The following is a 25,905-nucleotide window of genomic DNA, read 5'->3' on the forward strand; positions in this document are numbered from 1 at the left end:
ATTCTAAAAGTTTTTTATTCCCAGCCTTTACCTTTAAGAGTAGTCAATATCTACAATAATGGATGGTTATTCTATTTTTTATCTTTCATATCATGCTCTAGTAAAGCAAGCAGAGTCATACGACGGGACCATTTCGCTTCTTCCGTAACAGTAGGTTTTAAGTACCTTCCATGATTAATTAAGTGCACCAGGTTATTAGCACACTACCATAACAAAGTTTGTCATGCGTAAATTGCTTCCCAGCTCAAGTCAGCGCTCTGAGTCACCCACCGTTGCCTCACTGCTCTCAACTGTCTCCTCACAACCACCCACTTATAGTTGTCTTTACTCGATTCCATTCCAGCATGCTACAACGTGACAACTCCCCTTTCTTTGAAATTTGCGTCACCCACGTACATCGTCACGCCATGGCTTCTTCGTGCAGCCCAACCTCATGTCTCAACATCAAAACACGTTTTCTCGTCCTCTCTGATACCCATGGCCACGAAATACCACCGGAGTACTTTGAGCACCAGGCCGACGTAGCCATCCACTGCGGCGACTTGACCACAGAATCTAAAATCGAAGAATTTAGCTCCGCCATCAACATACTTCGCAGTATAAAGGCCCCCCTCAAGCTGGTCATTGCTGGCAACCACGACTTCACCCTGGATATCCCTATATTCCAACGGAAAGTCGCAGAGGTAAACCCACCCCTGGACCCGCAGTTAGTCAAAAGAGAATACGGTGACTATGGGGAGATTAGGAAGTTGTTTAACCAAGCTGGCACAAGCGGCATTGTTCTCCTCGACGAAGGCACCCATCACTTTACTCTTGCAAACGGTGCATCGCTGAAGGTATATGCAAGCCCCTATACCCCCTCGCTTGGCGACTGGGGTTTCCAATATCGCCCTGATACGGGCCATAACTTTGAGATTAGTAACGACGTCGACCTCGTTATGACGCATGGCCCGCCCAGGGGCATCATGGACACGACTTACTCGCGTGAGCGGGCCGGTTGCCCCAACCTCTTCGCGGCTATCGCTCGCGCACAACCACGGATGCACTTTTTTGGCCATATCCACGAAGGATGGGGTGCAAAGATGGTGGCATGGCGGGAAAGAATCAGCGTGGCGCCCTCGCATCTCACCGACATCGACAATGGAAGAACTACAGTGGTTGACAATCTTTCCAGGCTCAACCCTGGAACTCGAGTCCGCAAAACGAGCCTTTACGAGGTGTCCCCGGTCCTCTCGCAATCAGGCTCTCAGACACTCTTTGTTAACGCCGCTGTTGAGGGCACTGAGGAGTCTCCGGTGCAACCGCTGTGGCTTGTTGATTTTGGCCTTCCCCCTGCTGTATAACCAACGCCCTTGAGGCCTCCGTTCTTTTTCTTTTGGGCTTTTTTGCTATTTAGTTCATCGTATACTGTTTAGAAATATGTTAATTTAACTGGCGTTTTCTTTTTCTCTTATTTTGACGCTCTTTTCAGAAAGTTGCCTTCGAACCATGTCCCGTGTGTTTCTAAGATTTCATTGTTTGCACGATGTCCAGAATTCAAGATTGTTTTATCAGGGAAGAAGGAAGCGTACGACAAGCGTGATCCTTAATGTGCTATCTACTATAATTGACTGTTTTTAATACCAATACTAAACCGATTCTTTTTACCATTTCACAAATGCGAAATCTAGAGCATATACGCATATACCCGAGGCCTGATATAGCGATTAGGAAATTCACATCTGCCTAGTCATGGAAACCGCTAGAGTGGCGATCAAACTTGTCAGCTTCTTGCACCGTACAAGATACCGCCAGCAAAATGCATTCGGAATTGGTTGTTTCGTCATATGAGTCCTTTCGCTAACTTGCTTGGTCTGCTTATTCTACGCGCCAAAAGCACTGGTTCTCGGATATCTTCGCCATATATAATGGGGACTAGGCTAGGTAGTACATTGGCCAAAATCTGGACTATAGTTCAGGCTATCAAGATTCGATATCAAAACAATGTGATATAGATTATACTCAAAATCTCTTATCTATGGGTCCATATTTCAATAAGACGACTCCATCTAACCACCAATTAACAGGTTGTATACACATTGTGGCTGAGAGCCTGCGGAAATATATTTAGTTCGAGCCAGTAGGTCATTACCCATTAATCTATGGCTCTAAGTCTTATTTACAAAGAATGAAATAGCCAACAGACAGTAGATCTCGGTAGGTTTCCTTTCCTCTTAAAATTTCCCTATATCTAAAGTATAATATGACCTTTGATGGTAGCCTTTCAGGTAACTCCGATCTAGCGTGAGCACTGTTGCCACTGTCGATTCCAAGGTTGGATTATCAACAACCAGGCAATAAGTTTACAATGGGAACCAGTAGTTGTTTTTATTATCAATAGCATCGTGAATTTCGCTCTAGCAATGATTGCCCATCCTTGCCGGACGGAGACCAGGAACGCAATTTGAAAACCTGGCGTTTCTTGAGGAAACCTGGGTGGGGTCAAAAGGATGGGGGTTAATGTATGCCTGAGGTATATGTGCCAAGGCTGAGCGCGGCCCAATTCGGTCGCAGGGTTTAGGGCTTTCCCGCACACGATGGGCCGGGATGCAAACTAAGCGAAAATTTCCACCACTTCGTGAGAGACTTCGATCCGCAACTTCGAACGACGACAACCAGCCTCACGTCGACAACAATGGCCTCTCGTCCTACCGTCTCTATCGCCTCCGGCGAGGGCAAGCCCACCGGGGCCACTGCCCCTCTGCCGGCTGTTTTCGCCGCTCCCATCCGTTCGGATATCGTCCAGTATGTGCGAACTCTGCTTTTCAACGCAGCAGGATCGATTGGCTTTGGGAATCGCGACTTTTGGATATGAGCTAAAAGAGAGAATTTGGGCTGACGGTTGAATTACAGGCAGGTCCACACCGGTATGGCGAAGAACAAGAGACAGCCTTACGCTGTGAGCGAGAAGGCTGGTGAACAGACCTCCGCTGAGTCCTGGGGTACCGGTATGTTTTGGACAATGGGCAATTGAGCAGGATTTGGAAGGTAGCGTGTGTGCTGACTTGGACATTTAGGCCGTGCTGTCGCTCGTATTCCCCGTGTCTCCGGTGGTGGTACTCACCGTGCTGGTCAGGCTGCGTTCGGTAACCAGTGCCGTTCTGGTCGCATGTTCGCTCCCACCAAGGTCTGGAGAAAGTGGCACCAGAGGGTCAACCTTGGCCAGAGGTACGGATGGATCAATGGAGAGATTGAATGGCAGAAGAATTTCTACTAACGAGCGAGATAGACGTTTCGCTACTGCCTCTGCCCTGGCTGCTTCTTCCGTCCCCTCTCTCCTCTTCGCCCGCGGTCACCGCATCGCCAACGTCCCCGAGGTTCCCCTCGTCGTTGACTCGAAGACCTTCGAGAACGCCGCTGTCACCAAGACCAAGACCGCCGTCGCTCTCCTCCAGGCTCTCGGTGCTGGTTCCGAGCTCGTCAAGGTCTCCAAGTCCCGCAAGATCCGTGCCGGTAAGGGTAAGCTGAGAAACCGCCGCTTCCGCCAGCGCCGCGGTCCTCTCGTCGTCTACAACCCCGAGACCGACGGCAAGGAGCTCGTCCGTGCCTTCCGCAACATCCCCGGTGTTGAGACCACCTCCGTCTTCTCCCTCAACCTCCTCCAGCTCGCCCCCGGTGGTCACCTCGGTCGCTTCATCGTCTGGACCTCCTCTGCCTTCGAGGCCCTTGACACCGTCTACGGCACCACGAACTCTCCTTCCGCTCTTAAGAAGGACTTTGTCCTCCCCTCCAACCTCGTCGCCAACGCCGACCTCGCCCGTCTCATCAACTCTTCTGAAATCCAGTCCGTCGTCCGCGGCCCCAAGGGTGAGGCCCGCACCAAGCGCGCCAACGTCCAGAAGAAGAACCCTCTCCGCAACAAGCAGGTTATGCTGCGTCTTAACCCCTACGCTGCTGCGTTCTCTAAGGAGAAGCTTGGCCAGAAGTCTCTTGACGGTGGCAAGCCTGAGACCACGGCTGAGTCTTTCCTGAAGACTCTCCACGAGGAATAGAGGACTTGCGCTTTCTCAGGTTTTAGTGTCATGTTGATGGGACCGGTTTTTAAAATGGTAGCAATAAGCAAATGAACGGATTTGCAATACCCTATTTCGTCTTTATTTAAATACTCACGTGTAATGAATATGTAATTGATCCAAGCGTGGATGGATTTCGTAGCTCTTGAGTACTATAAATGATCTAGTACGGGTTATGTAGTAGAGTGTATGGACGATTGAAGTATTTATACTCTTTTGCTCTCTACTGGAAGCCCTGGGATTTCATAATTACGGCCTAATCGTCTATGGTCTATGGTCCTTAATCGTACACAGAGAAGAGCGCACGTTGCTCTTCCGAGGTTTAGTTGGCCTTGAAGATGCGACAATTGGACCGTCGCAACTACGTGGCTTGGACACTGCAGGTAGACTAGCAATACTCCATAGTAGTGTCGATTCGACATCTGGACTTCAGCAGACCCTCGCAATAGTATCTCCCTTCGGTTTAGCTTGCGTTAACTATAATATCGGATCTCTATGGCCAAATGTCTCACAATTCAGCCGACGCTATTTCAGTGGATGATTAGTGCCGGCTAATGCCATGAAACCACACTACTTGGTAGCTCGTCTTTCGGGGCATCTACCGTGCGTCCACAGTTCGATTGGGGAGCCTTGTTCGTATAAATCCCGAAAAGGTCAGGGCACGGAACATCCGGAGTTACATCCAGATAAACTAAGGCGGGGCTTTACCTAGCCATCTGCTACGTATGTGGCATGCGCAGATGACCGGGCACGGAGAAATGAAAAACAAGGAGGAATTCTTCCGGGTGGCGATATATGGAGACGTCTGGCGACGTCGCGACAAGGGATTTGGGTCAGCTTGACAACGGATGTCTTTCTCCGTCTCTGGTCGGGCTCTTATCGGGTTAGTATATAGCACATAACGGTCGAACGAGAGGGAGAGACAGGGTCCGGGAAGAACACGGTGTAACAGGTTTTGCGCGCTATCCAGAAACCAGGTACCTAGAGGAGGCACAGACTGGTTATAGTTTGTACCATATCATGCCCTCTCTCTTTTTGTTTGAATGATGGCATGACTAGGGATACGCTCCCCATTGACGTCTATCAAACCTGATATTTATCGAAATACTGTTCGACCATAAAAACCACTAGCGGCATTAGGCCGTCTTTCTATTTGCATTATATGCCAACAATATTTACTTCAGCGTACCTAACCGTAAGCGTCTTATCAAGCTTCTGCTGAGACTTCCTGTACTGCTCTGACTTAAGTTATGGCAGAAGTGGACTGTGATATGACTACTGTTCGTCTTGCGCGCACAATGCTGTCCTCGTTGATTTGATCGAGTGAGGCTGAAGGTTGCAATGTTAGGGTGGTTTGAAATAAATGGCATCTGATTTATCTCGAGCCGGCAAGTGAATTCTCTGCGTGCATTCCCACCTTCTCGTGCGATTGCTACTTTGTCAGAATTGCCGCAATATGTCATACTATTCTTGTAATTGTAAAGTGTTGGAGGCTGGATATCCGCAACTATCGGGCTAGGCGGGCCTGTACTTGGAGAATGATTGTTAAGGCGCGGTCCGCCGTTCAAATCGGCTCTCAACGCTTAGGCTTGGAGAAGCCCTAATCTTACCCACCAGGGCACTCATTCCGATCTTGCCGATCTTGCACGGATTGATGGGTAACATCTCTGGGCGGTTGAACTTGAGCTTGTGGAAGACGTAGCGACCAACTGAACGACGACGAATTAGCTGACACGAAGGACATGATACTGCTCGAGGAAATGCATAGCCATGTCGTTATCAACCGGGAATTAAGGTCATTGTTGCACTTTTCGAAGGTTCATCGGTCTCCGTGTGCGGAACAGGAGAATGTGCTGTGCAACTTGATGCTCATATTTCATGCTCTTGTACCTACTCGTGGCCCGAATTTAGAGTCAATTCCTCTACGTGGTAAAAAATGTGTCCTGTGAATTCCACGTGTTGTGTTGGCCCAAGAGACGAGGGCACTCATAAGCTAGAAGCTATAAACTCGCCAAGGTAGGCTGGGTTGGTGAGGCCACCTTAACCGTGCCGTGCCGTTCGATGAGCCGGGATGAAGTAGAAAATCCTGGTACATTATGGTTAAGTGAGAAGCGTGTTGAAATTTTTGAATAACCACTTCTAAGCGAGTGCCGAGATTTTAGGGACGGATGGGGAGGGGGCGCTATTAACGCCAGGCATGATTACCGTCCAAGAAAGCGAAACCCTCCGCTCGGTATTTGATATGATCAGAGCCTGCATATGGGGAACTCTGCTAATCAGATATGAGGGAATTGTGAGCCGTCTGTGATCTTATATTAAGACCAAGACGTTAATAATTTATCCGGGGGTCGGGACCTATAACAAGCGGCGCATAACCGATGCACTAACCTTCGTACCAGTACAAGTTACGACGGAGGCATAAAAATAGTTCGGAATTTTTTACCAAAGGATTCTTACCTGCTGTCCCAGAGTGTCATTTCGGCTGATGTTTGAGTTTTGCTTTATGATTTATTCTTGGAGATGGCGTTCTATTACGGCTTCGTTTTGAATGCCGAAATTGATTCCAAGAGCGGAGAATTTCCCCTTCCTGGAAAGTATCCTGATAAAATCCAGCCATTGCAGTTATGGCGACCTAGGGCCCTGTTATTGTAGCTGTAAGTTATGTGGAAATATATTCCGTGGGAACATGCTATCCTGTGGTCTCTGCCCGCGATGTAACTTGCGTTTGAGTACTTCACGGGCCCCGCCGCGAAAGATTCAAGACGATAACAGTGCCTGGAGTGTCATCTGTTGGTAAAATAGAGCCAACTTTTAGAGAAGGGTACATCCTGAAGCCTTGTATGCGCTAAGTAATTGCTGTCATTGCATAAGAGAGTGCGATTTCGTCCCGGTACTCTGGGGTTCCAGATACGAAACCCCACAGAAGCTCATCGACAGAGCTCGCGAGTCGTGAATGATATTCCCGTTTCGCTCGAGAAAATGGCACATAGTTGCAAAGTAAGTGACCTTGTAACCGCCTTCAGATCCTAGTCATGACCACCCCAGCTAGCTGCATCTTGGGTAGATGAAGGGTACCAAAACGCGATATGGAAGTGTGACTGAACGAATGGGATGAGCCAGGCGTAGATAAGAAACAGGGATTGTCTTCTTCCGACGGCCGGACGATGGAGGTGAGTAACGAAGCGAACACGGCTTCTGCCCAAGGAGGACGATCAACTTTCAAGTTCAATGAAGGAAGCACGTGAGGAGGCCTTCTCAGACAGAACACATGACGTTGAGTTCCAGAGACCTTCACTTTTGTCTGCAAGTGCAGATTTCGTTTCTCAAGCACCGAGTTACGATTACTGGCGAGGCTGCTGGCATTTCACTCTCCGTCCGAGGAGCCAGTAGCACAGACAGGGTCTATGCGCCACCAGCCATTTCAATTCCTCGTTAGCACACTATCGCGTATGCAGCTCCAGCGGCAACTTACAGCTCGACCACTCCCCAGTTCCTTGTAACTCCACGGTTACAAGCCAACTCTTGGCGCAGTGCTGCCCTTTGCATGTGGTTGAGGGGGCAATGTCTGAAGTTGATGTGGCCATAAATTGGCCTTCCTTGAATTTAGATGCTTGGGATCCAAAAGGTCAGTGATCTACGTGTTATTAAACTAGGACCAGGGCCCTGCTTGGTAAAGGGAATCGCCTAAATTTACTGAGGACGTATGGTATTATGATGCTTTAGCCTCTTCCGCTTGCTGCAGATTCTCCATTGCACAACTCCTTTAGCGCTTTGCTAACGAGTGAGTAGCCTGGTTAGACTTATCCTTACCAGCACCTCAGCTACCAAAGGTCGAGTCATTTCGAATCCCACCTCATCGTGGCGTTTTAGTCCTATCGGGGTCGACCCGGACTAGTCGAACTCTACCAATGGGGCCACGGCCGCCGTTGGCGCTAGAAGTCACAAACCATGAGGCGAGTGTAAACTCAATTTAGTTTACAGGTCAGCCCCAGCGTTGGCATCAGACCCCCAAGGCGGAAACCTTGGCTTCCTTTGTGGAAGGATTATCGGGCGTAGGTAGAATTGGTTGATTGGCGTGAGCGGTACTTTGTGATGATGATCAAGATCATGGTTCATCGTCCAGATTGATCTCTTTATACTCCGGAGCTCCGTACCGTGCCTAGGCCCGAGCGGCAGCATGGGGAACTGGTTACTGGAGGATTCATTGGACAGCAAGCTGCCCTTCCCATTCGACGATTAAGTCCGACAAGGCCCTCGTGAGGGGAGGGAAGGAGTCGGCCATGATAGGACAAGCAATCTCGGGACACGCACGGATAAATTGGATCTGGACTCACATCGCACCAATGACCTCCCAGGCGGAGATTTTCCTTTTGCTCGAAAGATGCCAACTCTGGAACAAAATGACACATGTCAATATTGTACCCAAAAGAATAGTCTACCTATACTGAATACTCCGAGAACACTGACTCAATGCGCCAGAGAGGTGCGTAATTATTGTCAGACAAAGGGGTGGTTAATGGGGCCAGCATGGAACCAAAGAGACCTTGTACTAATAATAACGAGGCTGCAGATCCGATCGCCAGAGCTTGAGACGGAACGAGACAAATACAGTATGGCCGGCAGCATCAGAATAGAGGCCAAAGAAACCTGAAACCGGGATTCAGTCTCACCTTTCGATTGCGCGGGTCTTCTTGCAAGAGCCGTGTTTCCACTTGTTTCTTAGCGCAGCCCTCCCCGCGAACGACCAGCATGAACTGGACTCTCGCGAAACCGAGGCTAGTCTCACTCTCAAGTTTCAACCTTACATTTACGAAGACCAAATGGCATGTCATAGAAACAGATATCCACTCTGGCAGAGTCCAGATGTATCCTATCCGTACCCGCACAGGAAATCGAAGCTTCTGTGGGCCCATCATCTTCATTTTGTCTTCATCAACGACGGCAGCAGCAAGCCGCTAAAAGAATTCTCGCTTAGTCCAGATGCCTGAGTAAGAAGACATGACTCCGCTATAGTACTTGATATCCCAGTCAGTGCGCGCAGAGGACGGACCATGAAGTAGGTACCTTTTGATGATCGACCGTTGGCTTTGCCTACCAAGTGAGACGAAATGAAAGGAGCTCAAACATCACGGGGCACTCGTGGTTCTGATATTCAGACAAGACAAAACAAGGTTATTCTCAAGTGCCGTCCCGAGGATGCGAGGAGTCTCCTGTCCCTCCAATGGGCTCGGGCTGTGCAATATGGAGGTGGAAGGATCGTTTGAAACGCCGTCAGAAAATCCTTCTTGCGGGGCGCATCCGGAACTCACGCCAGTCAAGCCCGAGGCGAAACGAATGCAGAACGTAAGAAAAAAGCAATGCGAAGATGTTCATCTTTTCGAAAGAAATGCTGAAAAGGGGGTCAATAATAATCGATTTATTAGTGGGCGTGGACTGGCGGCTAGGATGAGGCGTCGTCGAACCCACGAAGAGAGACAGAGCTTGCTTCGGCTCAAGCGAGTCGAATCTATAAGGGGTGGTCCCAAATTATGAGATCCATCGATCAAACACGACAAGCCTGAATCAGTCCTGGGGAGGATATGGCGGGACATGATGGGTTGTTGCTGCGGTTCGTATCGCAAACAATCACAGACCCAGATTCAAGTTCTCGAGCTGTCCTACTGCGTTTCCCTCTTCACCACTACACCATTCGCTTTTAGTATTTATCTTTAGTCACCCGGATCTTGTTCCCTTCGGTTTGATTTCCTGTTCCTCGCGTCCAATTCGTTTTGCGTTACCGGGCTCTTCCGTCCCTCTCGTTCTCCGCTGCACCCCCTGTCTACTGCAGGGTTCCCATACCGGGGCATCCTTCTCATCAGCGTCAAACTCGACTTTCAACCTGGCATCCCTCCCCGCCTCCAAACCCAAAATATACCAGCCGCTGCCCTAGTAGCGAATCGTTGATCGCTGCGTCTTAGTCTTGTGCCATCAAGATTTTGCCGCCGGCATGACATCCTTCCCAGCATTCATTGTCCTCCGTTAGCGGCTGCAGTCATCTCGCCAGAGACAAGCCCATTTGCCCAATTAGGTACGTACGAGCGGCTCCTAAGTGTTGGTGCTATGTCTGTTTTCCCTTGTCAGATCATCTTTGCTCGAATTCAATATGGCCAAAAGAGAAAGAAAAGCAAATTAACGGTAATAATAATAGAAAATAATCCGCCTTGTCACCACCCTAGACTCCCTTTCGCCTGGACTTGCATCTGGATGCGGATGGCACTTCACGTTGACAAACGGGCGCCTTACAGTTTTCTTTACTTTTCCTGTTCATGGTCCCCGAGTCTTTCCCCCTGTTCTTCTCTGACCCTGTTCTTCTCCTGCAGTCCAACTTCCGCTACCCGTCTTTGTTTTTTTTTATTTTTATTTTGCCCCTCTGTATTTTGCCCAAGCCTCTCCCTCGGTGACTTAGCCATTTACAGCTTCGGCGTTACCAGGATTGTTGACCTGGCTTGCTTGAGTCCACACCGACCTGGATAGACATTCGTCGTTCAAACGCCGGGGGGATCGGCTGGGATCCTGCAGCAACTCTGGCATGGGGAGCTCGTTCCGATTCTGAAAGAAATCAAGAAGTAAGAGTTTGAAAGCCGTTTGCGCTATAATCGTTCACTTTTAGATCTTACTCTGGTCCCCACTTGCTCTGGTTTATCCTACTTATCCCTAAGTGTACGGGAGCTTTCATTTTCAGTAGCCTGCGTGGCAAAGACATTTTCTGGCGAGAACTCATTTCAGTGGTTTCAGTCATTCCGGACGATTCAGCGCCAAAAACGATATAAATCTCTTTCTTCTGCGCTGGGTTATATACCGAGCCTTGACCGGGAGGGTTTGCTATCTTCAGGCGGGTTCCCAGGCTTTAATCTGACCATCTACATCGGGATTTACCACTCTCATCTTGCCCTTCACTTTGAAAGGCCGCAAACTTCTGACGACTTAATTTGGCGACAATCTTTTGCGCAGTCGAACATCAAAAAGGAAGGACGGAAGATAGAGGTGTGTACTTCCGCGAAATCTGCTAAACGTGCAACGCTCCCACATGTATAATCGTACATGCGCCCCTAACCTTGCGACTGTCCCTAGACCGCTACGACTTCTACTGGTTCCAATCAGGAGATTTGAGACCTGTTGTTTGGGCATCTTTCGATAGCTCCTATTAGAAGTGTGGTGTCACAAATCGCCTGCCGTTGGGTAGAGGGCTGAACACTTGTACTGGGGCTTCGACCCGAGCAACCGAAACGAAAAAAACAATGTCGTCGACTTATTATATCGGACCTTTCGGGCGTATGTTACCTGCTGCCGGTGGTCTCGCGGAGCAAGAACCGAAACGTCCAGCTAACCTATCAGTTTCGGGAACTCACCCATATCAACTTCCACCGCCACGCACTTCGGCGCCATTACAGTTTGGAACCGACCCATTTCTACGGCCACAGAACCGCACTGAGAGGGGTGACGATAGTGAAGAGACGTCAGGTTATTTTAGGGGCCCAGGCTACCAACAGGCGAACGAACAGCTCCCTTCTGTTAGCCAGCTTCTTACACCAACAGCGCAGCTAAGCCGCTCACCATCGCCTTACAACCCCCGAAATTTTGGAATACTCTTACCCCCAAGCGAAACAGGGGAACCACTTGAAAGATTGCACCATAATGAGTCCGACACGCCTTCCAAGGAAGTGCGACCAGTGTTCTACGAAAACTCTAGGGCAAATGTGAATTTGATGGCTTCGCCACAACCTCAAAGCCTGCCTCCTATATCTCACATCTCGACTCGCGCTATTGGACGTGATACCCCAGCGTATCTAAATTTCAACCCGAATCCATCCCACACGTCATATCCGCCTAGCCTGCACCGCCGGTATAGTGACGAGTTAAACGACAGAACACACGTAGCAACCGGCCCCAACATCAGTAACTTGGGATTATTCAGTGCTACTGGAAAATCGGAGAAGGCCCAAGTACGCCCACACGTCGTGGACGAGAGGTATATAGATGGTGAAGGATTGTGTTATATATACGCGGATGGGTCCCACTGCCCTAAAATCATTGACGGCATCCCGGTTAACGCCAACTGGGGCATTACGAAAGCCGGTAAACCAAGAAAACGATTAGCCCAGGCTTGTCTCATATGCCGAGAAAAGAAGATAAAGTGTCACCCTAACTTGCCAAAGTGTGACCAATGCCAAAAATCTGGGAGGGAGTGCAGGTTTGAGAGTGCGTAAGTATTCAGGCAACTCAGGGGGAGGCCACGAGCGTTAATTGCTAACTTGATCACAGACCGCGTGGTCATCGTGCGGCCTCAAGGGCTTCACAATTCGCGAGAAAATATGACATGAGAGATCATCCTACAATGGCAAACTCTAACAATGCAGGTACCTCCAGTTCACTATATTCTGTTGCGATGGCTTCGGAAAGTTCGATTTCCCTCCCGGGGACAAACTCCCAGTCTCCTTTATCTGATGATTCCATGCTTACGCCTTCTGCTATGGACAGCAACCGTCAGAGCATTACCGATTTTGACCAACAATATGCAACTAGACTGCCGCAAATATCTTGTGGGAATGTAAATATGCCGGTATATTCCACAGAGAGTGCTAGCTCGGGCTTCACGGACTATGCCGAGATATTGACGGAAATCAAAGATCTAGACTCCCACGATCCACTGGCGAACGACTGGAGAGTAGACCCTTATACGGTCGATCCGGAATCTACCATACATTTTACCGAAACTTATTTTACATTCGTCAATGACCGCCTGTATTACATGTTTCCACGAAAGCGTTTTCTGCTCTGGCTGAAATCATGTCATACCAAGTCACTTGATGATAAAATGCTCGTCTATTGTATCATGGCTTTAGGGTGTATTTTCTCCGACCGGCCTGATAGGATAGCGGCCATGAAGAAATACTCTCGGACCGCTCGGTATGCACTCGAGCATAGCCAACACAGTCTTTCTTTACAGCTTGCCCACAGTCGGATCATAATTAGCCTCTGGTACAATGCCATTGGTGCGATCGTGAAATCTTGGGATGCTGCTGGCGCTGCAGTGCGAACAGTGTGCGGCCTGCGATATAATGTTGAGATGGGAGGAGTTATCGTGGAGCAAAGCCAACCCTGCGAGTACGGTCTGCATCCTCAAGCCCTAATTGAATGTCGCCGACGAACCTTCTGGATCGCCTTCTTAACTGACGTAAGTAAACATATTCAGTTACGCTCAAAGTTCCCCATTTTGTTTCTCGCTTAATCTTTCTAACTATCCCATAGCGTCTGTCATGTTTCTATGCGCCTTCAACCACCTTCATCTCCTCTCAGACAGCATTCTTGAGACTTCCTTGCCGCGAAGAAATCTACGAAGCCCAGGAATACACCACGGTGCCGTTTTTCCAAAGCTTTTTGAACCAAGTCCCATCCCATGACAATGAAATGTCCGGTTTGAGTGCAATGGCACTTTTGATAGACGTCATGTCCATATGGGGAGATGTATCGGACCATGTGTTCCGACTATCTTTGATCCCGGCAGAATCGTACAACAAACTTTTTGAAGATTTCTATAGTACCATGGTCCGTCGGTCAGACCAGTGGCTCTCAAGGCTGCCGAACTACTTGACATTTACGTCGATGAATCTAGAGAGAAGTATCCAGGGGAGAACGGTTGATTCATTCATATCAATCCATCTCTTATACCATGCTGCTTTATTGAAACTCAATCGATACGCACGCTCGCAGCTTCTGCGACCAAGGATGGCTTCAAAATATGTTCATATAGCCAGGAATCACGCGGTGGAAATTCTTCGGACCGCACTTGCCCTAGAACGTTATGTCTCTGACTACAACGTGTCGCCGACGACGACAGAGCCAGTGGCTCCAAAAGGGGCTTTGATAAACCCCTTCCTCGGTTACGTGATACTGTCTGCAGTTGATGTCCTCAGTGCCGGCGGACTGATGATCGACCTACCGGAATGTATCAACCTGCTGCATGGCGGACTTGAAGTCATCCGAGAACTCAGCTTTTTCTGGGGCAGCATTAAGCCCTTAGTGTTACTGATAAAGACACGTTTGGATGCACTCATGGAGGCCTTTCGTCAAGTGGATTCCGGAGGAAAAGTAGCTTTCCTCCTAGACGGACCGTCCCTGGATAGTCAGGTGCAGAACGAAGTTCAGAAACAAGACTCATCTACCAATGAGGACTTGATGTATGGAGGGCTTCCTTGGGAGCAACTCTTTTTTGCATTTGGATTAGTTGATGTTCCGTTCTCGATGCAGAACATAGTTTGGATCAGGACCCGAAGTTGAGAATGACCCCCCAATTTGGTGTTGACGCGTAAGATAGTTATGTAGCGACCAAACGATGACACAAAATACGCTTTTTACTTAACCTGGGATCTCGTTTGGATGTTTTCCTTGATATATTACCTCTGATCGTGAGGTAGGGACTGGCGTTGATGGTGTTTCTAGCAACCTTGGCGGATATGAATTCCAGCATGAGCTACCGTATAGATAATACTCTGATTTTACAATTAGGACAACATAGAGCTCTAGTGACCAAAGCCGGTATTTCCAACCACCGACCTCAGTCTAGGTTTTCCCCTGATAAAACTTTAACTGGCCTGCTCACCCTCATACGACCCATAACTTGCAGGTAGCAAATGCGTCAGATCCCACACTAATGGTAATCAGCTGTCTTGAGAAATGTTTCTCTATTTAAACCGCGCCTAGGGGCCACATCCAGAAACACCCCCGTATCCTCCTCTATACCCTTAATTATTTCCACAACGAAAATGTTTTCCTTTTTTCCATTTAGCTCTGCTGATGAGGCCTCCAAGGGAGCCCAGCCCGATTCAGACAACGCTGCACGCGACCTTTGGGATCCAACGCCTATCTCCTTCGACTGGACCAGCATCTCCAACCCGTGCGACGAAATCGAGTCTGGGGACGAATATTCTGTTGTAGGTACTAATGCAGACATTAAGGAGAACCCCGTCGAGGTCGACTTGTGTGATCGGCCAGCACCCCTCCATGGCGAGACCGAACCGGCCACTGAAGACTCTCGTCAAGCTGAGAGTAATGACGCAGATGCTTCGTCGGACCAGATCCGCGAAACAACAGCAGCAGATTGTGCTACGGAGGAAACGGCCAATACTCCCAGAGATAGCGAAGGCCGGGATAAACCGTCGGATGAAAGCCATGCAGTGGCTACACCGTATCCTCTAGCTACTAGCGAGACAAAGCGCGCGGCGAGTACACCCACGCCTTTTACAAAGACAATAGGGTCAAGGTCGGAACCATGTCCTGATAATCGAAAGAATTTGCTGCGTAAGGAAGAAACTCGTGCTGATAAGGTTCTGGAGAAAAGCCGCGCCATAGCCACTTGGGCACGGTGTGTCGAGATATCGCCGGTATCTCCCCGGTTTCTTCTCAGTATTGTCAGTGGCAGGCATGTTGTTGACCCGGAGGGGGATGTGACTATTGCATTGCGAGACGTCGATCCCCCGTTTGCTGTCTGGGGTAAGTAAGCACTAATTGCCACTTTGCTTCTGGTATAATGATGTTGACCATGGCCGTTTTGAAGGTGGGCCTCCGACGCCAGCCTCTAGATCCCAACCCAAAGTTACAAGGTTTATTGAGGTAATCCAGTATCAAGTTTCAGGAAAGTGCATCAAGGGTGCCACGCCTATGCTTCAGCAGGTAATGGGGGCCCTATCCAAGGGGGAACAAGAGATGATCCTTCTGTCGTCGTTTGACTCTGAAGCGCTTTTGGTATTATTGAATATTCTGCACTGGCGGCTTGACAAAGTGCCACGCATGGTGAGTCTTGAGCTCCTAGCCAAGATCACGATTATATCAGGCAATCTTGGATGCCATGGCCTGCTGGAGGATCACGCGAGAAGGTGGATGTCAGCGCTGGGAGACACCATCCACAATCTGAGGTACTCGCGCGATCTTGTGATATGGCTCTGGTTAACGTGGGCTTGGGGTCTCCGCAGGGAGCGGCTGACTGCGTCTTGGAGGCTTGTATGTCAAAGTCCAGGACCAATACCATCGCTGGGGCTTCCATTCCCGCAGGATCTATTGCGTGAGAATTCTCAAGAAGACATATATTCCATGTCCCTAGCTAACATTGAGTCCAAGGAAGCTTGATGCTCGGAGAGAGGCTGTTATTCAAGACATCGTCGACATGACCTACCAGAAGTTCTATGGTGGTCTGGAGGCTGTCAAGCTCTCGGAATGCAGGGGTTACTGCTGTGCATCATTGCTGGGCGGTTGGATGCTGCGGATGCAGAAGACTGGCCTGTTCCCAGTTAAACCTACAGCGCCTTTCTGCGGAATCGTATACGAGCAACTGGCGGCAAAATGGACTTTCGACTTTCTGAAGGACCAACCTGACCAGGGTCAGTGCAAATGTTATCACGACTGTGTAAAGGAACTGGGAGGTCCTGGCGGTGTTGGGCCCCGTCTGGTATGCTGGTGATAATCTGCCAATGTTGGTTCGATCATGGACCTGGAGATGATTAAAGGTGGATTTATCGTATTCGTAGACCGATTCTGAATAGATTCACTTTCAGTATTTGCGATTAAGAGCGGAGTGGCAGCCGGTGCAGGGCCGAAAAGATCCTGCAGTCAATTCTTGAACTTGTTTATAATATTCAGTTTGTTCATTGGGTCTTTAGTCTGTCCACATCATCTCAATCTTAACTTTATTCATCAAAAAAGCTTCCGCGTCCATCCTAGATACGTCATGTCCTGGATACGTCTAAAAAGACAGCAGTTTCCCATTATCATCCTGCGACTATCCCGCCTGGCATAGCACACAATGGCCTTAAACATCGACCCAACGTTCGATTTCACTCGCTGTATACTATGCGGATGTGCCACCGCCACCCCGACTCCAGTCTGGCTTGACGCAATCCGCGTGCGTAAGTTCTCAACCTTGTCTTCTGCCAGTGGTTTCTCGCGCGGTGCTTTCAATTCTATCATGCCAACAGGTTCACTGACCATATTCATCAATCAAAGTACATCGCACAGCCCGCGGGTGGGTAAACTTAACGGGGATAGCCAGTAAGTATAACCAGATTTCCGCGGGGGCTCACGAGAATAGGAGAGTCAACTTTGAGTACGGGCCACCGAAGCCCTGGCGAAGCCGGCATTGTGTGTCGCCTCCAAGGGGGGACTTTCTCGTTCTACATGAGCAGTGCTGGCAATATGCAAAGAAGAAGCTATACCCAAGCGGTAAGCCTAATCTGAAGGAATTATATGAAATCTTGCGTGAATTACCGCCGTCGAGAGGTATGTATCATTGTGTGCTGTCTTGTCTTTGCATTTTCTAGCCAAGTACTAACTGACGATGGTGGTGCGTGTAAAGATCCTGCATATTCTAGCCCCAGCCAGTACCACCCTTGTAGAGAGCAGAACCTGGAGGAATTCCTCCAGGGTGACAGGGAATTACCTGAGCCCTCCAGCTCCATGAAGGAGAAGACCAGCTCGTCTTCTAACTCCAACGATCCTTTCCGACGACTGCCTCTTGAAATCCGCGAAAAAGTCGCGCTTTTACTTCCCAGTCACGAATTCCTGGATCTGCGGCGAGTCTCACGAGCAATGAGTACCGTCTTCCATGATAACTTCTTCTGGAAGTCGCGGTTCAGACGGGACACTGATCATGGATACCTCGATTATATCGCCTGCGGCGTTACTGGCCTTGATCAAAGCAAGCTCCAAAGTCAGAACACTGACTGGAGGCTTTTTTACCATGCTTCCATGAAGATTGGGAATAAATTCGAGACTACTGTCAAGGTTTGGGAAGTTGTCCAGTGGATAAAGGATGTTATTGTTGCGCGAAATGGCTTGCATGCAACACCGTTGTCGTCCTCTGGACGTGCACTACAGCATTATCACAATAACTCATGCGCTGCCGGTAGAAGAATTGAAAGAGCCAAAATCTCACCCTCGCTGGTTAAAATTGGAGTGACGATGGTCTCGAGCAAGACGGTCCACGAGAGGGACAAAACCCGGGCAGGATGGAAAGTGTTCGATACTGAGACGGACATCCTAGCGGTGGAGTTCATCAGCAAAGAGCACGAGAATATCACTCTAGGGACCAGAAACAAAAAATCAAAGAACATATGCCCCAGGAACCTGGAGAAGGCAATGTACGCTTACTACCGCCAGCAGAATGTCAGGAACAAAAACAAAAAGGCGGCCCCCGAAAGTCCGTTCGATGGCAATGGTGTCCGTGTTCTTTTCAACGCAAAGCCCGAGGACTTCAATGGCTTCCGTATAGGATACTTCGATGAGAAAATCTCGTCTCTGGGAGTGTTGTGGAAGAGCGTCGCGTATTCCTACTTTAATCAGCCACAGGCTTTCGGGTTTGGTGCCAATGATGAATGTGTATTCGACATTGGAATGCAAATGCAGGATATAGTTGAGGTTGTCGCTACTTTTGAGGTTCGTTACTTGATATTTGTTTGATTCTTCAATTTCCATTATGCTAAAAGGTTCGAAATGCAATACAGGGTCGTTTACTTGTAGACTTGGGCGTCAGAGGATATTAGATGGCTCGGACGATGTGGAATTGGACACGGAACAGATATCTGACCGCAGCAAAGTCTGACAAAAGTGCATTGTCATCTCGTTAGCAGAATGGAACTTGTTGACCTCAATGAAAGCTCCAACCGAGGGAGAATGCCCTTAAGGGGAGAAAACAGAACAATTTACTGAGCAGAAAACCGTGACATGTATTAAATCGTGCTTTTATTATGTCTACACCAACCCAACAGACCATGACCCAAACAGCCAGAAGAACCCCAACTAAAGCTTAGACTTAGGCTTGAACTCAGCAGCACCACGAGAATACCACTCCCCCACAACCCCGACAACCCTGCGCACATCCTCAACCCCAATATCACAATTCAACGAAAACCTCAAAAGCGGCGCATCAGGCGAAGTCGCCGGCGCCAAAAACGGCGCCGCCAGTACCCCCCTATCCGACAGAAACCGATGCAGCTCGGCCAGCTTATCCTCGTTCTCCATGTGCACACTGACAATCGCACACGGGGTATGTTGTAACCCACCCGCAACAGGCGCAACCTTGTCCATCTCCCGCCGGAAGAAAGTCGAGATGTTGCTTAGTCGGCTACGTCGAGCGTCGGCGGATTTTATGACCTCCCAGATTGCGCGGATGCGCACGACGTCGTTCTGCACCAGCCCGGAGGAGAATATAAACGGGTATGAGCGCTCGCGGACGTACAGTGCGTTCGAGCTGAATACTATACCGGCGCGGGTGGCGTAGGCCTTTGCAAGACTGGCGGTGACGTAGTCTGCATCGGGGGCGAGGTTGAGGGAATGCAGGATTCCGAGGCCCTGGGTGCCGAAGAGGCCGAGGGAGTGGGACTCGTCGACGAGCAGGATGCAGTTGTGCCTTTTCTTAACGGCAACGATGGCCTCGAGGGGCGCGAAGGAGCCCGTGGTGCTGTAGATGGATTCGACGAGGATGAAGCCCGGCCCGTGCTTCTTGATCTGGGACTCGAGGCTGGTGGGGTTATTGTGCTTGAAGAAGTGCAGTTTGACGCCGCGGGATGCGAGGCCGTCGTAGAAGGACATGTGCAGTAGTTGGTCGGCGTAGACGTGCATGCCGGGGTGGCAGACGGCGTGCATGACTCCGACGTTGGCGGCGTAGCCGGACTGGGCGAGGTAGCAGTCTTTGCCGAACCAGGCTGTGAGGTCCTTTTCGAGGGCAGTGTGAGGGTCGAATTCGGAGAGGAAGGCTGAGGAGCGGATGTTGTCCGTGGCGTCGCTGGAGGTTGACTTGATGAGGTAGTTGGCTTGCTTGGTGAGGATGTCTTTGTGGTGGGCGAGGTTGAGATAGTCGTTGTCGCCGAGGATTATGGAGTGGTCTTTGTTAAAGGTCATCATGATATCCTTCCAGAGGCCGTTCTGGCCTTTGGTGCGGGTCTTGAAGTAGTCCGAGATACGCTTGTTGTGGTCGTCCATTTTGCAGGCTGCGGGATATAGATGTAAAATAGGGTACAGGATATGGTACGAAAATGTAGGGAAGCATGTAATGGATGCTGAAAGACAAAAAGGAGGGAGGAAGAATGAAACCCCACTGGCAAGACGTCCATTGTTATATTTCAACGGCCGAGTATGTTGGTGAAGATGTTAGGGCTATGGAGGCCTAGACGTGACCCGTTCACTATGCTTTCACTTGGTGGTCGACACTTACCTCTTAATGAATGAACTATGTAGATGTCATGACCGGATATTCACTACGAGAATTTTGACCATGTCCCGTTACCTGTTTTCATTGATCTGAGGAGATGTTTGAGTTGCTGTGCCGTGATAGATACGCCAGACCGGTTGCTTGTTGATTGTTTCAGTCAAGTTAAATCCTATACAGCTTTTATCCGACAATTAGTAACAGCTTTCCAGATCTTTATTTCCGGATCTTTCGTACACATGTAGGAATTAATTGATCATTGTCTGTACACCATACTCGAGCTGCTCCCCGTCAGCGGCCCAAACCGACGCCCGTTTCGTCCGTAGAGATCAGATCTTTAATTAATCCAAGATGAGAGGCTCTGCAAGTAATACTCAATGTTCACCTTCATCGCTTCAGTAAGATCATATTTTATATGAGCTTCGCAATTTCGAAGCCCTGGGAATGCAGAATTCACAGAATAGAAAAAGAGACAATACCAGATTCAAATTCTGACAGCTCAGAATATCACTCATGCCCAGCTCCATCCGTAGTAGAACTCTGTGCTGTGGAATTCTCTGAATCCGGAGTACTCTTCTTATTAGGGCGCCCTGTTCGCGTACCATCTTCGTAATGCTCCTTCTTAACCCGTAGAGACTCTTCAGGGTTGTATCCGCGCGCTTTTGCTTTCTTCACAATTTCCTGGATGGACCGCACAGAAACATCGACCATGGCTGAAATCTCCTCAGTTCGAATACCAACGCCGTGCAAAGTAAGGATCTGAACGCGGAGTTCTGGTGGGTGGAATCCTGAGGCAGGTATCGCGGGGTTTCAAAGGTGTGTAGAGATCCCAGTAGCTCGTAGGTCTTTTATAAAGACAGGTTAAATGGCATGAAGGACTTAAGAAACGGTGAAAAGCGCGATCTGGGTGGCTTCGAGATTGAGGTTGTCGCGAAGGATTGAAGGAGTGGAAGATCAAAACAATGGCAGAGTGCGGTGTAGACTAGTTAGTTGTATGATGTTCCATTTCCTTACTAATTTACTTGTAGAATCGAACTGGTAGCGCTGCGATACTTTTGGTGCACGCCTTCTCTGAAAGTGACGACAAATCTAATATTGATGAAATATATCTCATTCCGGCCACAACTATACAATTGAAGCTGCTGACTAGAAGATGCACAGCTCAATATTGGCTATGTCATGATCTCCCCAAGCTTTCAACCCTAATGCCCTTCATTACTTTTGTTTCCTCGGTACTACGACTAGTCAATGTCTGGAAAATGCCGCAGTCTCAACCTCAAAATCCCAATAGATATTATTAGGTCGGTTTCATCTTCATTCCTATTTCCTGGCATCAAAAGCGCCGGTGCAAATACCCCTCCTTAATCATTGATACCTAAGCTCCTGGGTGAAGTCAGGTCTGCATCTAACCGAAAACGGTTCAAAATCCTGCATCCTGCCCAGAGACCAAGGCCCTATAGATCGACAAGCACAGATCAAATTAGAAACCCTAAATAATTAGGTCGGTACCTGATCTAAGCGCCGTGATAAAGCCCACCCCAGAACCCAAATACCATTGGTCGATCTGCGATCTGGCAAAATGGGGAGAATTCGAATCCCCACCGGCGGGGGCAATCTGAGTCTGACAGTCACACTGGCGACAAACTAACAAGGAAATGCCAATCAGGGACAATCGGACCATGAGACAAGGGGCTAAGAAACCATGCACTCCACTGCAGAAATGGGACCAGGATTCAGGATTCAGGAAATTCCAAGAGAGTGGGATCGTGGCTTGCTACTGGCAGATCCTTAACCGCCGGCGCTAAATTCTGACGAGTTGACGGCCGGCAAGCTCGCAGTCGAGAAGCACAGGGCTTAAGCGGTATGACGTGGTCGTGGATCGTTCTGCAGAATGTGCTTTGTTTTAGGTTTGCGAGGGTTTAAGCGACTTTATTTTGGGTTCATGTTTTGAGGTTGAGACTGCGTTTGGAATCTGGCTGGTGTCCACTCTAGATTGATGGTTGTTATTGGGTCGGAAGAGGATACGGTGAAGCAAGGCGGCGGTTAAGTGAGGAGGTTTGTCTACTTTGACATCCTGTCAGAATGCAAGATGACTTTAAGTTCGTTTAGATTGTGACGTGGTCGTCGCCATGGCCGCGGGTTAATGAGGTGAGGTGAGGATGGAAGCGCTCTCGGGCTATTATTATCGTATACCGGTTTGGACCGTTGACTTCTGATCTGAACAATGTGGAGCATAGCTAGTGGTATTTTATAATTATGCAGGGGGGACGTTCTACAATTCTAGAGTATCCACACGATGTACGATGAGTATCAGAAAACCCAGACAACAGTCCAATTGGATATGAGATGGTATCTAGCGCCCAATGCCCTATATATACTATGCTAACTCACACCCGCTGCGTCCAATCAATGTAAATACATGAAGCGAAACGAAAAGTAAAACGGTTCCATCACGAACGCATGCAAGGTCACAACACTAAGCGAGTAGAAACGAGTGTAAGCTTGCATGAGCGTGAACGTACCACCCGAGCCAGCGGATGGGTACGCATCTATGCGTGGTTGTGACCGTGCAGGCGTCGGCGCTTCTCCTTGAGCATGCGGGACTTGACCTCGACAGCCTTGACAGCGAAGTCGGCGTTCTGGCCAGGGGTACACTGAGTGCCACCCGACAAGGCTTGGGCTTCCGTCCATTGGCCGCTGGCGCAGCGCTGGAAGGAGGACCCTCCAACGCAGTTCCAGGCACCCTCGTCGGTACAGGCACCGGAGAGAGCACCCTCGGTAGATCCTGAAGAGCCACCGGGACTTGAGGTTGGGGCGGCGGTTGGAGCAGCAGGAGAAGACACGAAGGTCGATGAAGCGGTGGGAGCAACGGGGGCAGGTGCCTCAGTGGTCTGTCCGGTTTGGATTGGTGCGGCACCGGCAGCTCCTCCGACGCTGACTGAGGGGGTGGGTGTTGGTTCGGATCCACCACCGCCATCTGCAGAAGTAGGCTCAGGAGCAGAGCCACCACCACCACCACTCATGCCATCACCTCCCCAGGTAGGCGAACCAGTGTCACAGACACTGCTGGCGTCTGCGATCAGGTTGGCCTTATTGATAGACTCAACATCATCACCGGGGTTGGGGAAACGAGGAGAAGAGTTGTGTTTCGTTTGGCAACCGTTGATGTTGGCGATGAACATAGGAGGGTAATCTTCAGCACGCTTCTTGACAGCAGTCACGTCGGACCTCTTCGAAGAGGAACTCCCACCTAGGGTAATCGGGGCGCAGTTCATGTACATCTCACGGTTCCCGATGCGGTTGAACCAAGTCCAAGCGAGAGTGTATTTGCCGTCCTCGAAACTATCGGGAATGGTGAAACTAGGTGTGAAGGAGCTCGTCGAGCCTGCGCCGCCTCCACCGTTGGATTCGCCTTCGTTGGGGTCCATACAACCACCCTCGATTGACTTGATGACGCTCCATTTCGTGTCCTTGGTGGGCTTCCGGTCCGATGTGATACTGATCTGACAAGAGCCACCACCATGAGTTGCACTGCCTTTGAACTCGAGCTTTTGGGGCTGGCCCTTGCTCATCTGGTTCTCTTTGGTGATAGTGTAGTCAGTTTCCTTGCAAGGGAAGTTGCTGCCGTCTGCTGCGAGGGGAGAGTTGTCCCATGACTTGAAGTTGTAGGGTTCAGGGTTGACAAGGAGCATGTGAGCATCAACAAGGGAGGAGCCGAGGAGGGCAGCAACCGCAAGAGCCGACTTGGAGAACATTTTGATGGATTTCGGACGATTCGATAGCTGATAATCGTTCGACAGTTGAATGAGTGTGTATTCTGACCGTACCAGACGAATCAGAATATATATATATATATAGACAGGAAGTGGTAGGAAAGTCTGGATAGGAGTTAGTCAATGGACATCAAATGCTTATATAGTGCCATTGTAACAATAATGACCAATGCACGATTGCCGAGAAAGTATCCAACGAGGACAAGATGGGATGGCTAAGTGAATACCTTTTCTTAGAGCAGGATAAGGATGACCCGCTGAGTTGACGAGAAAGACGAAGGGCTCGTTGTCACTTGATGTCTAGAAAGGAATGTCGGTGGTCTGCCACAGGCAAAGGCACCAAAAAGTTTTGGAAAGAATGAGACAGGAACTAGCCTGTAGAACTGTCGAACGAATTCAGGTAGAAGGATCGAAACGCGCTGCGTGATGGAGAAAGAAAGAAAAGAAGATATCTACAGTGGCATCGAAGGGGGTCTTATATCTGCCATCTAGGAGCGTCGCAAGCACATAGTCTGAGATCCTAGCCGACGAAGGCGCTCTGAAGTGGGGTTTCAGGGGGAATCGTGGCCATCCGGGACCCTGAGTTGCATCGCTAATGGATGCATATTGCAAAAGATGAAACAACCCGCATCGGAGGTCCACTGGAGACCAAGAAGGAGGATGGCGAAGACCAAAGTCAGAAGCGAGGATGATGTTCTATTCGGCCACATTCGATACCCGCTAGGCCTCTTTGGGCGCTAGTCTCGAGACAGGGATGCTGGCCAGCCCACTCCCTCTGAAGAATATCGACCAACCAGGCTAAAACCATACCGTAAATACGTGTATGCAGCAGGGGTGCGCACTGCAAGGGAGCGTATCCGCCGGTACGGCAGTTCGTAAATTCTCCGCGTGGGAAACTTTTGCCTGAGACTGGGCGTGTCGCACCATCTCGCCGTTCAGAGGCCCAGGGCCCCAAGTGCCTGGTTCAGCGGTCCACCGTCAACGTCAGATTGGCTGACGAAACGGCTGGTCGGTTGCCAATCAGCACTCTGCGTTGCACTTTGTGTCGAAAGATCTTCCTGGATTCAGGCCAGAAATTTCGGTCTGAGTGTCTGCAGCGGCGCAGTACTCTTGGACGACAGCGTCTGTGTTACATTCGGCAGGGTCCAGCTCTGAGGAGTCATTCCCATGTCTTCGGTTGGGTATATCTCCTGCTCTTAATTGTCCCCGAAGCGAGATTATCACATCCCACAAACCGATGGATCAAGAGAATCTAGTCCTCCGAGCCATGTTACATGTATCCATCTTCATTGCCAGATGGACCGAAAAATGAGATGAAGGAGCGACTCCAACGATCTCCACGCCACGGGCGATTCGGCTCATCCTTCAGCTTCAACCGGATTCACGATTCACCCGTCATCTTCGTACACTCTTGCTATCACGAATTTCTTACCCAAACTGGGAAGAATCGGATGGCTCCAGGCTTCCCCGACCAAAAGACGTGGGGCGATCCGCGCCAAAGCCTCAGCCACTGACATTTGCTATCCGATGGCAACGGAATCACACTTCTCGGATGGGTCATTATGGGGGAGCCATGCCGTTTCATGCTGGTGGGCTCGCTGTCAATCATTTTAGACGGCGAACTCCGGATACTACTGTTGCCTTGGGTCGAGACTCGAGGGACTCTAGAGCTCTGAATGCCGAGAAAATAGCTACAATTTCGTCGCGATTCCCAATATTTCTCTTACTCGATTGTAATTGAATCAACTCAGCCGATCAACTGTGGCTGAGGCAATGACTGAGCCTCCTCAGCAGCATCAAGCCGGTATTCAGTGGGGTCGCGGTGTGGCAAACCAGACCTGTCCAC

General features: G+C 49.6%; 9 protein-coding genes across 9 annotated transcripts; 6 read left to right on the top strand and 3 right to left on the bottom strand.

The window, feature by feature from the left end:
* Window positions 1-344: 344 nt before the first annotated feature.
* APUU_60694S (metallophosphatase domain-containing protein) lies at window positions 345-1,343 on the top strand (the record flags this gene model as incomplete). Its single annotated transcript, XM_041693962.1, has 1 exon — window positions 345-1,343. The coding sequence occupies one exon, from the start codon at window positions 345-347 to the stop codon at window positions 1,341-1,343; it is 999 nt and encodes a 332-aa protein (XP_041559840.1).
* A 1,331-nt stretch (window positions 1,344-2,674) lies between these two features.
* On the top strand, window positions 2,675-4,031 carry APUU_60695S (60S ribosomal protein uL4; the record flags this gene model as incomplete). The annotated part of the gene is made up of 4 exons (XM_041693963.1): window positions 2,675-2,784; window positions 2,893-2,987; window positions 3,057-3,207; window positions 3,269-4,031. 4 exons carry the CDS (start codon window positions 2,675-2,677, stop codon window positions 4,029-4,031), a joined length of 1,119 nt encoding a protein of 372 aa, XP_041559841.1.
* Window positions 4,032-9,248: 5,217 nt separating this feature from the next.
* Window positions 9,249-9,584, top strand: APUU_60696S (uncharacterized protein; the record flags this gene model as incomplete). The annotated part of the gene is made up of 1 exon (XM_041693964.1): window positions 9,249-9,584. One exon carries the CDS (start codon window positions 9,249-9,251, stop codon window positions 9,582-9,584), a length of 336 nt encoding a protein of 111 aa, XP_041559842.1.
* A 1,745-nt stretch (window positions 9,585-11,329) lies between these two features.
* On the top strand, window positions 11,330-14,369 carry APUU_60697S (Zn(II)2Cys6 transcription factor; the record flags this gene model as incomplete). Its single annotated transcript, XM_041693965.1, has 3 exons — window positions 11,330-12,294; window positions 12,354-13,266; window positions 13,341-14,369. The coding sequence occupies 3 exons, from the start codon at window positions 11,330-11,332 to the stop codon at window positions 14,367-14,369; spliced, it is 2,907 nt and encodes a 968-aa protein (XP_041559843.1).
* A 485-nt stretch (window positions 14,370-14,854) lies between these two features.
* APUU_60698S (uncharacterized protein) lies at window positions 14,855-16,545 on the top strand (the record flags this gene model as incomplete). The annotated part of the gene is made up of 3 exons (XM_041693966.1): window positions 14,855-15,581; window positions 15,646-16,088; window positions 16,189-16,545. The coding sequence occupies 3 exons, from the start codon at window positions 14,855-14,857 to the stop codon at window positions 16,543-16,545; spliced, it is 1,527 nt and encodes a 508-aa protein (XP_041559844.1).
* A 342-nt stretch (window positions 16,546-16,887) lies between these two features.
* On the top strand, window positions 16,888-18,539 carry APUU_60699S (uncharacterized protein; the record flags this gene model as incomplete). Its single annotated transcript, XM_041693967.1, has 3 exons — window positions 16,888-17,132; window positions 17,173-17,360; window positions 17,437-18,539. The coding sequence occupies 3 exons, from the start codon at window positions 16,888-16,890 to the stop codon at window positions 18,537-18,539; spliced, it is 1,536 nt and encodes a 511-aa protein (XP_041559845.1).
* A 339-nt stretch (window positions 18,540-18,878) lies between these two features.
* On the bottom strand, window positions 18,879-20,060 carry APUU_60700A (uncharacterized protein; the record flags this gene model as incomplete). The annotated part of the gene is made up of 1 exon (XM_041693969.1): window positions 18,879-20,060. One exon carries the CDS (start codon window positions 20,058-20,060, stop codon window positions 18,879-18,881), a length of 1,182 nt encoding a protein of 393 aa, XP_041559846.1.
* A 733-nt stretch (window positions 20,061-20,793) lies between these two features.
* APUU_60701A (uncharacterized protein) lies at window positions 20,794-20,997 on the bottom strand (the record flags this gene model as incomplete). Its single annotated transcript, XM_041693970.1, has 1 exon — window positions 20,794-20,997. The coding sequence occupies one exon, from the start codon at window positions 20,995-20,997 to the stop codon at window positions 20,794-20,796; it is 204 nt and encodes a 67-aa protein (XP_041559847.1).
* A 1,838-nt stretch (window positions 20,998-22,835) lies between these two features.
* APUU_60702A (lytic polysaccharide monooxygenase AA11 family protein) lies at window positions 22,836-24,041 on the bottom strand (the record flags this gene model as incomplete). Its single annotated transcript, XM_041693971.1, has 1 exon — window positions 22,836-24,041. The coding sequence occupies one exon, from the start codon at window positions 24,039-24,041 to the stop codon at window positions 22,836-22,838; it is 1,206 nt and encodes a 401-aa protein (XP_041559848.1).
* Between the last annotated feature and the right edge of the window lie 1,864 nt (window positions 24,042-25,905).

Source organism: Aspergillus puulaauensis, chromosome 6, assembly GCF_016861865.1.
Source record: "Aspergillus puulaauensis MK2 DNA, chromosome 6, nearly complete sequence".
Lineage (NCBI taxonomy): Eukaryota > Fungi > Ascomycota > Eurotiomycetes > Eurotiales > Aspergillaceae > Aspergillus > Aspergillus puulaauensis.